This window comes from Cimex lectularius, unplaced genomic scaffold (assembly GCF_000648675.2).
Source record: "Cimex lectularius strain Harlan isolate CLEC.00 unplaced genomic scaffold, Clec_2.1 scaffold45, whole genome shotgun sequence".
NCBI classification, from domain to species: Eukaryota; Metazoa; Arthropoda; class Insecta; order Hemiptera; family Cimicidae; genus Cimex; species Cimex lectularius.
This window is the reverse complement of record NW_019392634.1, coordinates 809,427-823,474: the sequence shown is the minus strand read 5'-3', so window position 1 is coordinate 823,474 and position 14,048 is coordinate 809,427. Positions and strand designations below refer to the sequence as shown.

The window sequence follows — 14,048 nt, the reverse complement described above, 5'->3', positions numbered from 1 at the left end:
TGTGGGAAGATAAGCGGTTGTGGGAAACGTTTCTACGACGCCACACGTCGACGATACCATCGTGTAAATCCTTCAGTATTAATCACGTTATGAAATGGAACCTGAATGCTGCACGTCATATTAATTAACCTGTTAAAAACACGCCTGTTATTCCGAAGGGTTTCGAAATCCATTTGTGGTCCGTCGGAATTTTCCTCCGAGGAGGCGCCGTGGACAATGACGTTTTGTGCAAGATTTTAAGGTACGACAAGAACAATGATTCACTTTCGTGGCTTTGGCAATAATGCGGCTGGGATCCCAGACAAAGCAAAGAAAACCTTTTAGGACTCGTGACGGAAAAGATTTTGCCCGATTTTCCAACTAAATGTACTTCTCAAACGACTATGATAAGAGTGTACGGTAGACACCATTTTGTAAAAGAGTGAAGAATCTTTACGGCTATTTTTCTTCGCCTATCTCATTGATGGCTTCAACTGATGACTTCTCGTCGAAAAACGCAAAAATAACCCAATAAGTACTGTTTAGCTCTAAAAGATAAATTGCATGTCATTAGTTGCTATTGTCAAAAATCTTATTTTATTGGGATGCCTCTTATGAGACCTCGATCCGCTCGGACATCAACTCCCCATCTCAACTCCTTTTGAAAAATGGCAAAAGGAGGGAAAACTCATAAGGTGGGGTTGAGATGGGGAGTTGATGTCCGAGCGGATCGAGGTCACGATAGCTCAGGTGGTAGAGCAGCGGCGTATCTAGCCGAAGGTCGTGGGTTCGAATCCCTCTCGTGCCATTAACTTTTTTTCATCTCAACTAAAAACCTTAATTTATTGTAATGATTGTATCAATTTTATTGGCACAGCGAAAGATCTTCTATATCAATCGATGACTAACTTTAAAAGCATGTTGTGGAACAAAATCTTATATCTAACCACGAAAAACCAGCACATCGTAGTAAAAAAAGGAACCTAGAAAAGATTTTCCAGAATTAACATGAAAAGTAAAAAGTTTAAGCTGAGTTCAGAAGGTGTGTTTCGGCTTACACGTCCACAAATTGTTCATTTCTTCAAATATATCATTAATTACATTGAACATCACCTCAGTGACTAATAAGTCGATCATCCAAGTCAAAACCCAAACCAGAACCAAAAAAATTAATATTGAGTGTGTTGGTTAGAATCGTCCATTTTTATTTATACCTAGAAATCGTTAATTCCAAGAAGTACCTGCATAGAAATTGACCCAAGGGCCAAGAAAATAAAATAAAACTAGTACTCTAAAAACTAGTAAGTAAGAGTAATCACAATGAGTGCAATGTACATAGTGTGAATGTATTTATATGTGCGACTGTATTATATAAGTTAGTTTTTTTATATGCTGCTTTATGTTGGGGCTGAAATGACTTAGCTGTCGACTGAGTGACCTTAAGGGAGATACCAATGACCCAGGCTCATAACGGGGTAGGTGAGGTGAACTCTCCTGAGGTAAGACCCTAAGGTCAGCACAAAGGGGAGTGACAACCCTTCGGGGTCAAAGTACAAAGTCCAATAATAGAAATCATACATGATAATCTACTGTGATCAGTTATTCATCGATCGCTTGCTAAGACATTCTTCGTTATAAAAAGGATGTTTCTGCTAGAGAGGAGACAAACGACTCAGCGACTTACTGGCAAGAAATTAACCAAATGGGTCGATATTTGGTCAAAGTCGTCCTTTTGCAGCAACGAGCTTATATTTTATATAGACTGTGAATAACTTACAAGAGCTTAGCTATTTCCAGCACATCGAGACTATTCCTGATATGTCCCATACAACCTGCGTACGTGAAATTTAGTCATCAGTCATTTTGGTCTGACTATCCTCGCTGGGTTGGTCTGTCTGTCTGTTAGATTTGTTTTGGCATTGCGCTATTTTCAGTGTCTTCTGGATCCATCTCAAAAACTGCATACGGATTGATTAGTACAAAAAAAAAGATTCGATTTTGTTTCATTTAGTGTCTTTATTGTTTATAGAACTTTCCTTATAACAATTATTTAAGTAGAACATGTACAAAGTAGAATCCAGTCGATTTTCTTCAACAGTGAATAAACATGAAATCAGAGACAAAAGTGATTTTTTACATCAAATATTAGATGTCTATAATAATAATGAGATAATAAGTAACAGGCATAATAAGGTTTTTCCCCAAACTTTGAACTAGATACATGAAGCATCTTTTCACACGAGTCTTTCTTATGGAAAGTTACTTTCAGCATCAGAATAAAATATATTTTTTTATTGAATTGTTCATTTAGGATTCAAAATCCCATAAAATCGAACTCGTAAAACTAGTTTTTGGCGAAACTAAGTCTGTACAATGTCGGTTTTCTCACAACAGTTTTAATGTTTGACCCATTGGGTAATTTTACTTAAGACCTTTTGAAGACCTCGATCGTTAGACTCGTCCCGGATGCCATAAAGTCCTTAGCGTAATAGTTCCTTGGTATCTCGTTGGCCGTGTTACAAGGACTTCGTTTGATGAGTCTAACACCTCGCCTGCCTATTCTTCTTTTTGACATTTTCAACCCCTTGTCGAAGAAACAGGCTTAGAAAGAAAAAGGTCGAACAATGCAACTTCAAATTCTGAAATATTTCAGGAAAAGCTTTAACTGAACAGATTACCCAGGTATTTATTTTTGTATAAGGATAAAACTTAGTATTTCACGTAACCTCTAGGTTGATAGCTTCCGATGGTTTGGTCTGCCTTTACACACCGGTTTGGTCTGTCAGACGCGTTTCTGCAATAAATCCAGCGAGAGTGGGCATAACAAGGATGATTAATGATGATTGATTACGGTGCAGTGGATAGATTATTTACCGTCCTTACAGTTTAATTTATTTCTAACGCCCACTGATGAGCAAGCACTGGACATGCGAAATGCCGAATCGCATATGACAAGACCAAAGCAGCAAGGATAGTAAGTTTGGATGATCGGAACAACTAACCAGCACATACAAAATAGCTGGTAAAACAACCATAACCCCCCTCCCCAAATTAAACTACTTTAAACTGTTATTTTGTCATAATTATCTAAAAAGTCAAAGACAGTGTTAACTTCTTGCCTACTGGTTTGTACCAAATTTATTCCACTTTTTTTCGCCCTTTCCGATGAGTACGTAGTTTCGTTTCAGCGATTACATCCCAAATAAAGAAAGGTCTGAGATAAGATGGCGGCTGGTTGCGCAACGGGATCGCAGTCATATCGTGCGACATCGACCTCCCCAGATGAACTATGACACGTCCCAACTGCTTTCTCCTTTCTCCGTCTCCCACCCACCCAAAGGGCCCATTGTCCTCGACCGCAGCTAATACAAATCGGAAGACACAGGAAGAGAACCGAAATTCAATCGTGGAAACGCCAAGGCGATAATGGAAATTCGGAGGTGCATAATACCTAGCGACATGTACGACATGCCAAAAAAAATTGCAAACAGGTTACTTGATCTCTGTAAAATGCTGTATATGCGTTAAATTGTGCTCATTAGTGATCTTTGGTTATACCAACCTGGCTTTAAAAAAAGAAGAAAAAATCGAATACAAGCACATCCTCAACATGCTGATTTATGCAGCTTGCTTTGCACAATGGACTTTCATTTTCATTTTACACCTTTCTAGAAAAAAATGAAACAATTTTGTTATAAACCAAACTATAAAAATTCAGATAAACAAAACACTGTAGGGAGGAAAGGTTTATAAATAAAAACAAGCGTGTAATAGCAGAATTTCTTGTATAATACTTTTTGTTTCATTTCATGAAATCAATTATAAATATAGATATATATCATTAAATTTGTTTGCAAACGTAACTCTTAAACAAAGCTTTGTGATGGAAACATTAAAATATATAATTAACAGTTCCAAAAAAGGAATTCACAATGTAAGCACTGACAAAAACAAGTATATATAAATCAACAAAAAAAATAAAATAAAAACAGTGGAATGTCTTTTCAATTATTTAACAATGAATAAAAATTAAATTAATTAGGCACATTAAATAATTTTTTAAATTGAAATGCAGTTTTAAAAAGTACTGAAATGTGCTTAATTTCTTTTTTTTTTATATATAAAAGCTCTCTACAATAAACATCCATAGACACACCGATGGAATGAAGCTAAAGATCTGTGTTTTCATATCACATGTGAATCTCTTTCTTTGTATCTTTCTTTTAGGTAGGGTGATTTAATTACTCTGGAGCTGTACATGAAAAGCTAATTTTCTTCTGTTCTCTCTCACCATACAATTAATATTTATCTAAATATACATTTAAATATTTCATAGTGGTCTAATTCTCAAAAGAAAGTCCCTGAATAAATAATGAATTAGTTTACTTACTTCTCTATACAATTACACCAAATCAATTCTCTTTTTTTTTTAAATATTTTAATTTATATATTATACTTTTCTTTTTAACTATGTACAGGCCAAAAAGCAACTAATTACTTTTAAAAATTAGGTTTGTTTTTCTAATGTTTTTTGTCAGCCGTTTATGCTTTTTTAGGCAGACCTGGAGAAAGACTTTTATAATTTTATACGTGCACTCCCTAGAAGTGGAAATCTATGATTATTTCGTTACAATTATTAATGCTTTATATATAATTGGGTACACTTAAAAATAATATTGTCAAGTTTATGATTTCAAGTTGTTTTTATAATCCTTAGTTCTTTCTTTTTTTAATTAATGATGCATTATACATATAAATTATTTTTGTTAAATTTAATCCCATTCATTTTATAACTTCATATATATAATATATTCATAGAATATTTTTTTTTTTTTTTTTTTTTTAGATGTGTTTATATAATATAAATTTTAGTCTCACAATATATATTTGTTTTAAACATTTATAATTGAGTTTTAAAACAAGTAAATTGAATTATATCACACTTGATTTGAATGGGAGGGGGAAGTGTTATTATTAATAAATACTGTCCCTAAAATAGTAATGGACTTACAACCAAGGGAAAACACCTAATAAGTTTGCATATATACAATAACAAAAAAAAAGGAGCAAATATTAATCTCAGAGAAAAATATATATAGCTTATATTACAATCTTAAAATATGTAATCTGAAGAAGAGAAGAAAAAAAAATTCGTTGGCAATAAATAACAATCGTCTCCATCTCGCTCCCCTAATTTAAAGAGATTACTCTAAGAGCTGATACATAAGTTAACTAGTCTCTCATTTATTCTAAGTCATGTTAACATACGAAAACATTAACAATGTATTAAATGGCAAGTGTTACAAAGCGAAAATGAAAAAAGTAAAAATAACAGAAATAAAGTAACGATGCCGCTGTCTTCAGGTCCGTCAACTTAGGCACGTGGAAGGCTGCTTATCAGTTCCCGGCGACTAAGAAGGGGCTTTACATTCACGTTCAATAGGCTATAGTTTCCATTTTTTTCTCAATAATTTACACATTCATATAAACTTATATATTTTTCCCTATTATTATACTGTTGGTAACTGGCAAGGAAGGGAGCCAAGGCTTACCATACAAGTTTCTTATTTACAGGCCATTCAGGTCCACTTAAATTCCTGTAAAAATAAACGGTTGGCATGTAACATTTTAATTAAATATATTCACATCTTCATGCAAGAAAAATGAAATAAGACGAACACTTCACGAACCATTATGCCACTTATAGAACATGCAAACATTTATAAATTATATTTAATAAGATAATTGATAATTTGATCCCATAACTGTCCTCTTTTTTTATTTTACTTCATTACAATTTAGACAGATAAAAACGAAAATTTAAAATTTGAATCAGCTAAAGAAAAACCTTTTGACTTTATATAGTATAAAACAAAACTAAAAGTTAACCTCCTCATACAGTCCTTTTAAAGATATTGGATAAACAAGCGTGGCAAATTAAAATGGAATTAAACTTCCTGGCTGTTGCCATCGACTGTGTAATTTTGAATTTTTATTATTAAAATATACTTGCAACACATAGTACATTCGTCATCTCTGAAGGAGGAACTTGTCGACATTCAGTGTTATCATGCCAAGCTAAAACAACATTACACTTTCAACAGCATTATCAGAAGAAGAAAAAATGGTTTCAGAAACCTAAAATTGTCTTAAGCACATTTCATATCAAGCTGGTTACAATTTAAATCAATTTTAATAAATTGTACAAATGTTCCAGGTGAGAAAATAAATGTGCGGCACACTCACATTGGCACCTTGCGAATAACATTTACTGTCACAAAATAAAGAAAATTTCTAGAAACTGTAAAGACAACGTAAAATTTTGTCCTATTAAAAAATTCCAAATATCTACAATTCCATTCAAACGATTACCACCAATATATACAATAATCATTAAAGTACACATAATAATACAATGATGCCATGGATTTTTATTCATTTAACCACATTTAGGGCAAGCGTGCTCAAAAGTTTTTTGACATCGGAAATTTTCTATCACTTGACAGCAAGATAAATTCTTTGTGTAAAAAAATTAGAGCCAGAAAGATAATTATGTATCGTTTAAAAACAGACCTAAAAGAAAAAAATAATATTGCTCTCATAATAAAAAATATATAATACACCTACAATTTACGTTTTCAAACACTTACTTTTCTCCTTCCACAACCCCGTCGTGCCTAGTTAAAAAAGAGTCGGCCAATTTATAACCTTGCACTTTGCGACCAATTTTGGTGTGTTATAACATAAGGAAACCCTACATCAGCACAAGATTTAAAAACAAGTTTATTAATATGAATTTAAACTTATGAATTTAAAATGCTATGAATTTTATGGGGCTGGTAGATAATCTTATGGCTTATGGTTGAACATGTGAATGTCACACGCCCGCCTGTGTCCTCCGGCTTTCGCGGTGAAAGCGGCACATCACTGTAAATAAAAGGCAATACTTTAAAGTTCATTTCGGTGTTGAGATTTTATCCGCTTAAAATCTGCCTTATTTGTAGGGGAAGGAACTACTGGAAATTCTGTGAGTTTTCTTCCCATGTTGAGGTTTTTCCAGGAATTCAACAGGGAAACTTCGCAGGGCTATCTAGAGTAATTTTCGACCATCACTAACTTTAATTTTGAATTTTTGGCTCACTCATCTACAGGGTGATGAACCTCTGTTTTGCCTATCCAGGCTTTATGCCACTTCAACGGTGGTATGACAAAAACAGTGAGGACGCACCATGACAAAAATTATCAAAAACAACCAAACTTACAGAAATTTAACAGTTTCTCATATAATTTATAATTATACATTGTCACGATAATGTAGATTGGTGAAAATTTTTGAAATTCTGTAATACATGAGAGCTTAAGTCTAAGTCTAAGTTATGAAGATTTAACTTTATTAAGATTTAACAGTTTCTTATTAAATAGTTAATTGTCACCCCAGACTGTAGAAAGGTGAAATTTTGAAATTCTAACAAATAATAAAAGTAATGTCATATAGGAGTGCTCCAATCAAACTATGATTAAATTGTTTTACATTTTTCCCAAATTATTCTCAACTACTGTATAATTCAAAGGTCAGGCCAGATGAACCAAGAACGTCTAGTCGGACGCCCTGACAATTCTGCCGTGGCAGCTCCAAAATTTTAAAAAAATAAATGGAGAATCCTTCGTAGATGCCTTGAAGTTGACATTGTACATTTACAATTTCCACAATATTGTGGGAAAATACAATGGAGTTAATTTCACCGATACATTTGAAGACAAAAACCACTTTCAATTTTGCTCAAAAGCCATTGTTGAATGAAAACATTCAGGTTTATATAATGTTTGTTCTATACAGGACCCTGTAAAACAAACTTGCTGCAATTTTAAAATCACCGTTGCCTTTCAATCACCTACGCACACTTATCCATTTCTAAAGGATTCATTTACAAATAAAAGAAAAAACATGATAAATCTACAGCATTAACCAATAATAATAAAATATTCTAACTGTAACTTTTTTTATTGTAGAAATTAGTGAAACAATAGGCATTATGTTCAAAATGTATGCATTTAAGTAATTTGGCAATAAACAGAATTTCAACACATTCAAATTAGAATGATTTGTTAATAAGCAAATTATTCTCCTATGTTTTAGAAGTAGCAAATAGCTGTAACGATTTAGAATCATTATACAAAGGGGTTAATTACCTGTTCAAAGAGCACCGAAAGGGTCTAACTCCTGTGCCTGCGAAGGGGGCTGGGCACTTGGAGGGACTTGCCTTGGAGAGCCCATACCACCTGGCATCATACCCTACACCACAAAGATCATGCATTATGAGTGCTATATATGTACTGGGAGATGATTTTCAATTAGGCTAATTTACTTTCGGTTTTCTACTTTTATATAGCACTCATGATTTTTTTTTTACAGTTTTTAAAAAAGCCTTTTTTTTATTATGTACATTTTTATTTGAAATTTATGTAATTATTTTCAAGTAGCAAAAATACAGCGCTATATTTATTTGTAAAGTACAAAATATATGAGTATGTATATGTGTATGTATATATATTTTTTTGTTTACTTTTTATATTTTTTTATTTATATATTTTTTTTACTACTTGATAGATGACAATCATTCTTACACATAAATTCTTGTACAAATGCTTAAAAATCCCATGCTTTGGATTCATTTTAGAATTCAGAAGTTGTATAAAAAAAATTAAATAAAAAAAATAGACTCATGAAAAATTACCAGAATGCACTATGAACATGCTCTCAAATGCAGAAACATGCTTACATCCAGAGAAAATTTATTGAATTTTTTTTTTTTTTTTTTTTTTTTTTTTACCAAAGAGATAAGATTAAATGCTAAATGTTAACAGACAAGGGTCCCGGATTAAATGTGAGGCCGCATTGTTAAATGTTAGAACAATGAATGGTACACTTTCAATTTTTTGACTTTTCGTAAAACCGCACACATTTTTTAATAAGAAATAGAACATGGTTAAAGAGAAATGTATAGAACAAGACAAGGTTAAGACATAATTTATATGTATTAGTGGTTAATTTTTTTCTTCACTGGACAATTTCATTAGGCAAAAATTAATAAGAGTTTGCGATGGCAAATTAGTATAACAGTCATAAAATGAAATCGTACTCTTTTCAAATTAATACGCTTAAATTAAACAAAATTAAATTTCGACAAATATCAAAAGCTTTCTCTTAAATAAAATAAGTAGTAATATAACAAAATAACGTATTTTGTCGGCAGTTTAATTAATTCCTGTCATTTGCCAGTCAAAATTACTAAAAAAAATTTCTAACTAATCCAAGGCAAGAATTTTAGCAATATTGCATTGCATTGGGGGTAAAAAGAGGGAATCTTACAGAGTTTTTTAATTTCCTTTCTAACGGTGCAATAAAACAACAAAGAAGAAGAATGTTGAACGCCACACAATCCGGGACCCTAGAAACGGGTTTTATTCAGAAAATCAGACCCCCCCCCCACATGAGAGTCTTTGTGTCTCTTTTATACTCAGACTTACCATATGGTGGAAATTGTTGAATTGCGGCGTGCTCATCATGCCCTGGCCCTGGAAATAAACAATGTCTGCAATCGTGCACTATATGCCAAGCAAACTAAGCTACAGAATTATATAATACTAGAAGTAAAAGGAGAGCTTATTTTAAAATGAACTGAATTGAATTGCCGATATTTATAGGGGATTATTTACAATTTTTACATTTTGAGGTGAAGCAGAATTTTAAATGAAGTAGGTGAGGTCTTAAGAGGCTTTAGCAGTTAATCCTGGCTGGCTCGCTTCAGTTAGAACAAGTGCACCCTAAGGGTTTGTGCGTATGTTTCATTGTAAATTATAAATTAGCAACATGCTCCGGTGATATGAGAATAGATATATATTACAGTGACAAATACAATTGATGGTGCAAAAAAAAAAAGAAGTAAAGCTATGCTCATGCTTGGTATAAAATTTTTAAAAAATTTGCATTAATTACAGACAAAAAATCTAGACTATCAAACTAATTTTTATAATAATAAAAAATATTTAATACGAAAATCAACTACAATAAAAACAAAAATCAAACTGGAATCCTATTTCCTAGAGTACTGAAAACCAAAAAAAAATTCCAATTTATGCGTGAAGGTTTTGTAAACGAATGGGTTTTTTTTAATATAATAAAAATATACTAAAGAATGATAAAAAAAAAATCGTGCAATCTTGCAAAATTGAATTTTATACCATGGGTCTGTAGTTGGCGCCTGTCGTAGCAGCCATAGGTTGAGGGCTCCACCCCGTGCCACCCGCGCCTTTTGCTGTGTTCTTCGGTGAGTTCCATTGCATGCCCCTGTCAAATTGTCAAATCAGAAACTGAAAAAAAAAGGGGTGGGTTCGGCATTACTCACTTCTGTGTCTGCTGGTTGCCCTTGTTCATCGTGAGATTCTCGGCGAGCATTGCTAAACTGGTGTCCAGATCGCCAGTGAGGACTTTGCCTGTCTGAGATTCCGCTCCTCCTAAAATGAAAAGTCGTAAATTTACAAACTCTGCGGATTGAAATTAATAAGGCTTTTAAAAGGCTGTCACAGTTAGAAGCCCTGCACAATTCTATAAAATTTTAGGAAAAATTTCATTTTTTGACAACTTTTTACCTAAAACTAAGCAAGTTGTGCCAAATGAAGCATCAAAAAATAAAATATTTAATATTTTAACAATCAATTAAACCAAGGGTAAAATTTACATTCATTAATTAAACTGCATTTTTGTTTATTTTAGTTAATCTACTATGAGAATAAAAGTTTGAATTTATTCATATACAGGGAAAAAACGTGAAGTTCATTTGGGTGTTTCCTTTTTATATAATTATATTCTAGCTTATGTAAAACTTATTTTAGTCTGCTTAATATGCACATATGTAATTCTAAAGTATTATCATTTGTATTTGCATCAGCTAGAATATATTAATTTATAAAATAGCAATTAACAACCAATTGGTGAAAAAGTGATCAGCATGCTTTTTTTCTTTAATTATTACAAGAAAACACAGACTGCTTCATTGAAAATTAGTACTTTTTTTTAAATTTTGAAAACAATAAAAATCATCAAAGATCATATCTATTGCCTAAAATGTTTATATAATCATCTAATCCAAATTTTCCAAATGTGGTTAGTTTAAAAAAGAAAATGTACAGAAATGCTGGAAACATACCTTTCTAAAATGGAATCATTTAGATTGTGACAGAAAAAAAAAACAGCATGCTTTTTTTTTATAAACTATAAAGTGCTCGGCAAGATTTAAAAGAATGAAAAACCAAACAAAAAAGAAACCAACGAGGGAGCATCCAAGGAACTTTTACTCAATTTTACATCTAGAAAAGTTGGACGGCTTGCCTGTCAATTCTTGCTTCTGTTTAAGCTGAAGTCTAAAATGTATATACCTCGTGTTTTTCCTGGTATGCATCTATTCCCAAGTGCTATTAGTATTTTTTATTTTTTTTTTTTTTTTCAAATGATAAAACATCCACTTCCAAGTTTCTGTCTTCCTATTTCTCTGATGTCAAGTAATATATTAATATTAATTTAATGAAAAGCATTTTGATGGAATGAAAATTTGTAAGTGTTGTTAATGCCAATGTATCACATGACAAAAGTTATTGAGGTAAAAACAAATTAGACCGAGGAAAAACAAGAAATGCAAAAATGTCTTCTTAATAATGATTTTGACTATTAAGAAAAAGAAGTGGCTCACTTTAGAATGTGTTTTAAACCTAATCATTTAATCAAATATGGATTACAACTCAGCATATTTTTCTCTAGTGGAGTTGTTTGATTTTTAATTAAGCAAGTTTAAAAATTGAGTTTGTTCTGAGACGCTCTCGTTGGTGAATAAATGTAAAAAATGTGCTTCGGTGAAAATTTACCTTGCATCGCTACCAAGGGTACCTTGGCCGGAGAACTGTAGTGCATCTGCGGGTTCTGGGGCGGGATTTGGTACGGCTGTTGTTGGGGAATGGGAGTGGGAGCAGAAGGAAGCGGAGGCCTCGACGGTGAGGGCGTCCCGCCCATCGCCATCCTTATCGAGTCGTTCAGGTCGTCCAGGGCCGTCTTGGGCGGTGAGGAAGGACGAGGAGGAGGAGGTCTGGGAGGAGGAGGAGTCGCAGTCTTCCCCGGCTCTTCACCCGCGGGGAAGTCTGTCATAAAAGGATTCACCGTGGGATCCACTACGCCAGCTTGCACAAAATTTGTTTTCATATGTTTATTCTTTCCACTTTGTGCACATTTTTTTTTAATACTCTGTACAAATTCTACATTATCTTAGACTAAGATTTGCAATTTAATGGCTACTGAAATAGCCCTACTCAATATTGTTGCATATTAGTAGACGAATCCCTAATGTTCAACATAGTTCATCAAAAACTTAGAGTGTGGACAAATTATCACCATTTATTATGGTTTTTGAAAACAGTGGATGAATTAACCATGAACTGAACTCTTTTCTGTTAACACAATAACATTGAAGCTATAAAAGTAAATAGATGTAATTATAAATGTACCAATGTTAAATAAAACTAAAATAACAAGAATTAAATATGGATTATAATGCATAATGAAAGACACAATTAGATAATAACAAAAAAATCTAATTCACGACCAAAGTGACGGTTTTTCTCAATGAAAACTAAAAATAAAGTGGGCAACAAGAGGACAAAGAGCTAGACCTCATTCAACAATACTGAAGAATCTCAGGGGCTTTGGTGGCCGCAATGGTTAGAGTGTGGACCCAAAGACTCATCAGTCAATGAGTACAGTCATCACTGTAAGGGTTCTCGGTTCGAATCTCAGCAGGCTGAGCATTCCTGAAAGGCCTGAACCCGTTTTTTTCCAGCAGCTCCTGAGGAAGTTGTAAGACCTCTTGTAAGACCCAGAGATGTTTTGGCAAATCTTGACAATTTTGTCTGCCAATTTGGGTTTCCCACAGGCATAGCAGGAAGACAAAAAATAAAGCCAAAAGGAATACTTGAACTAAAAATTGGGAAAATTAATTACTCAAATGCGTTTTGGCGTTTTTCAGTGAGAGGAGTTTTAGTCGAAACCTAAAATCGAAATCTAACGTCATACAAATAATAAACGACCGCAGAAATAACAGACAACACCGCCATTATGTGGTGTCAAAACACCATGACCATAACCCCTAACATCACTAGCGACAAGAGTTGGACCCAATGACATGCAAGCCCCTCTCAGCATGAGGGGCAGTTCCTCATGAAGATGGCTCAATGCCAAAACACAAGTAATTTCCAGTTTAACATGAATTGTTGAGCAGTATGAGGCAGAAACCAAATACCAAAATTTCAAGACTCATAATCAACTGGTAACATCAATATAAGCTGTACCTTTTGACCCATTTAAAAAAGTTCTTCCATTTGATAACAAATATATCAAATAATTAACATTCCCAATAGAAAATCGAATGTTCTGAAGTGCACGTTCTTATTTTTTTTAGTTCATTGTCTAATGGGTGTTTTGATTGATTTTATGCATAGATCTTGGAAAGTGTCAATAAAAAAATATACGCAAATTTATGCAATTAATGTTCAGCCGATGGATAAATATTCGGTATAGATTAAAATATATATTTTTAAGTTTATTATTTTATGTATTTTATATTGCAAATCTCAGTTAATTCCAGCTTGAGAAAATTCATGTTAGATTTTTGAAATTGAGAAGAATTGTAATTTTGCCTACAGGGGACAACCAGGTTGGTGGGTCACATATTTGGAAACATTAAACTATTATTGCTATCTAGAAGAAAGAAGAAGAAAAAAAAAGAAGTTTAATGTCTTGTAGAAATCTCTTCTTTCAAATGGCCTGTTTGGTGTGATCCTTTTAGCCGTTTTTGAATTATAACCATTTCAAATATTCCAATAATCAAAAACCAATCAAATATTCCGATAATGACTTCTCAAAATTAGAAAAATTTTAGGGGTCATAAAAATCGACAAATTTAAATTCAAGCAAAAATTTATATTTATGAAATGCTAGAGGTGCTAAAAGAAAATTTCATGTTAGT

General features: G+C 33.0%; 1 protein-coding gene across 16 annotated transcripts in view; it reads right to left on the bottom strand.

The window, feature by feature from the left end:
- Window positions 1-2,359: 2,359 nt before the first annotated feature.
- Window positions 2,360-14,048, bottom strand: part of LOC106662771 (phosphatidylinositol-binding clathrin assembly protein LAP) — a 73,957-nt gene continuing 62,268 nt past the window's right edge. For 9 of the 16 annotated variants that reach the window (XM_024225174.1, XM_014387071.2, XM_024225180.1 and 6 more), the window contains 6 exons: window positions 11,899-12,207; window positions 10,386-10,494; window positions 10,222-10,327; window positions 9,508-9,555; window positions 8,170-8,272; window positions 5,160-5,576 (listed from right to left, as the gene is read on the bottom strand). In XM_024225174.1, the coding sequence (XP_024080942.1) occupies window positions 8,174-8,272; window positions 9,508-9,555; window positions 10,222-10,327; window positions 10,386-10,494; window positions 11,899-12,207 (671 nt within the window). In that variant the 3' untranslated portion in view covers window positions 5,160-5,576; window positions 8,170-8,173. Of the gene's footprint in view, window positions 2,619-2,705; window positions 3,493-3,541; window positions 3,648-5,159; window positions 5,577-8,169; window positions 8,273-9,507; window positions 9,556-10,221; window positions 10,328-10,385; window positions 10,495-11,898; window positions 12,208-14,048 lie in introns of those variants that run through there. The other 7 variants (XM_024225206.1, XM_024225208.1, XR_002909899.1 and 4 more) reach the window with 6 other exon arrangements.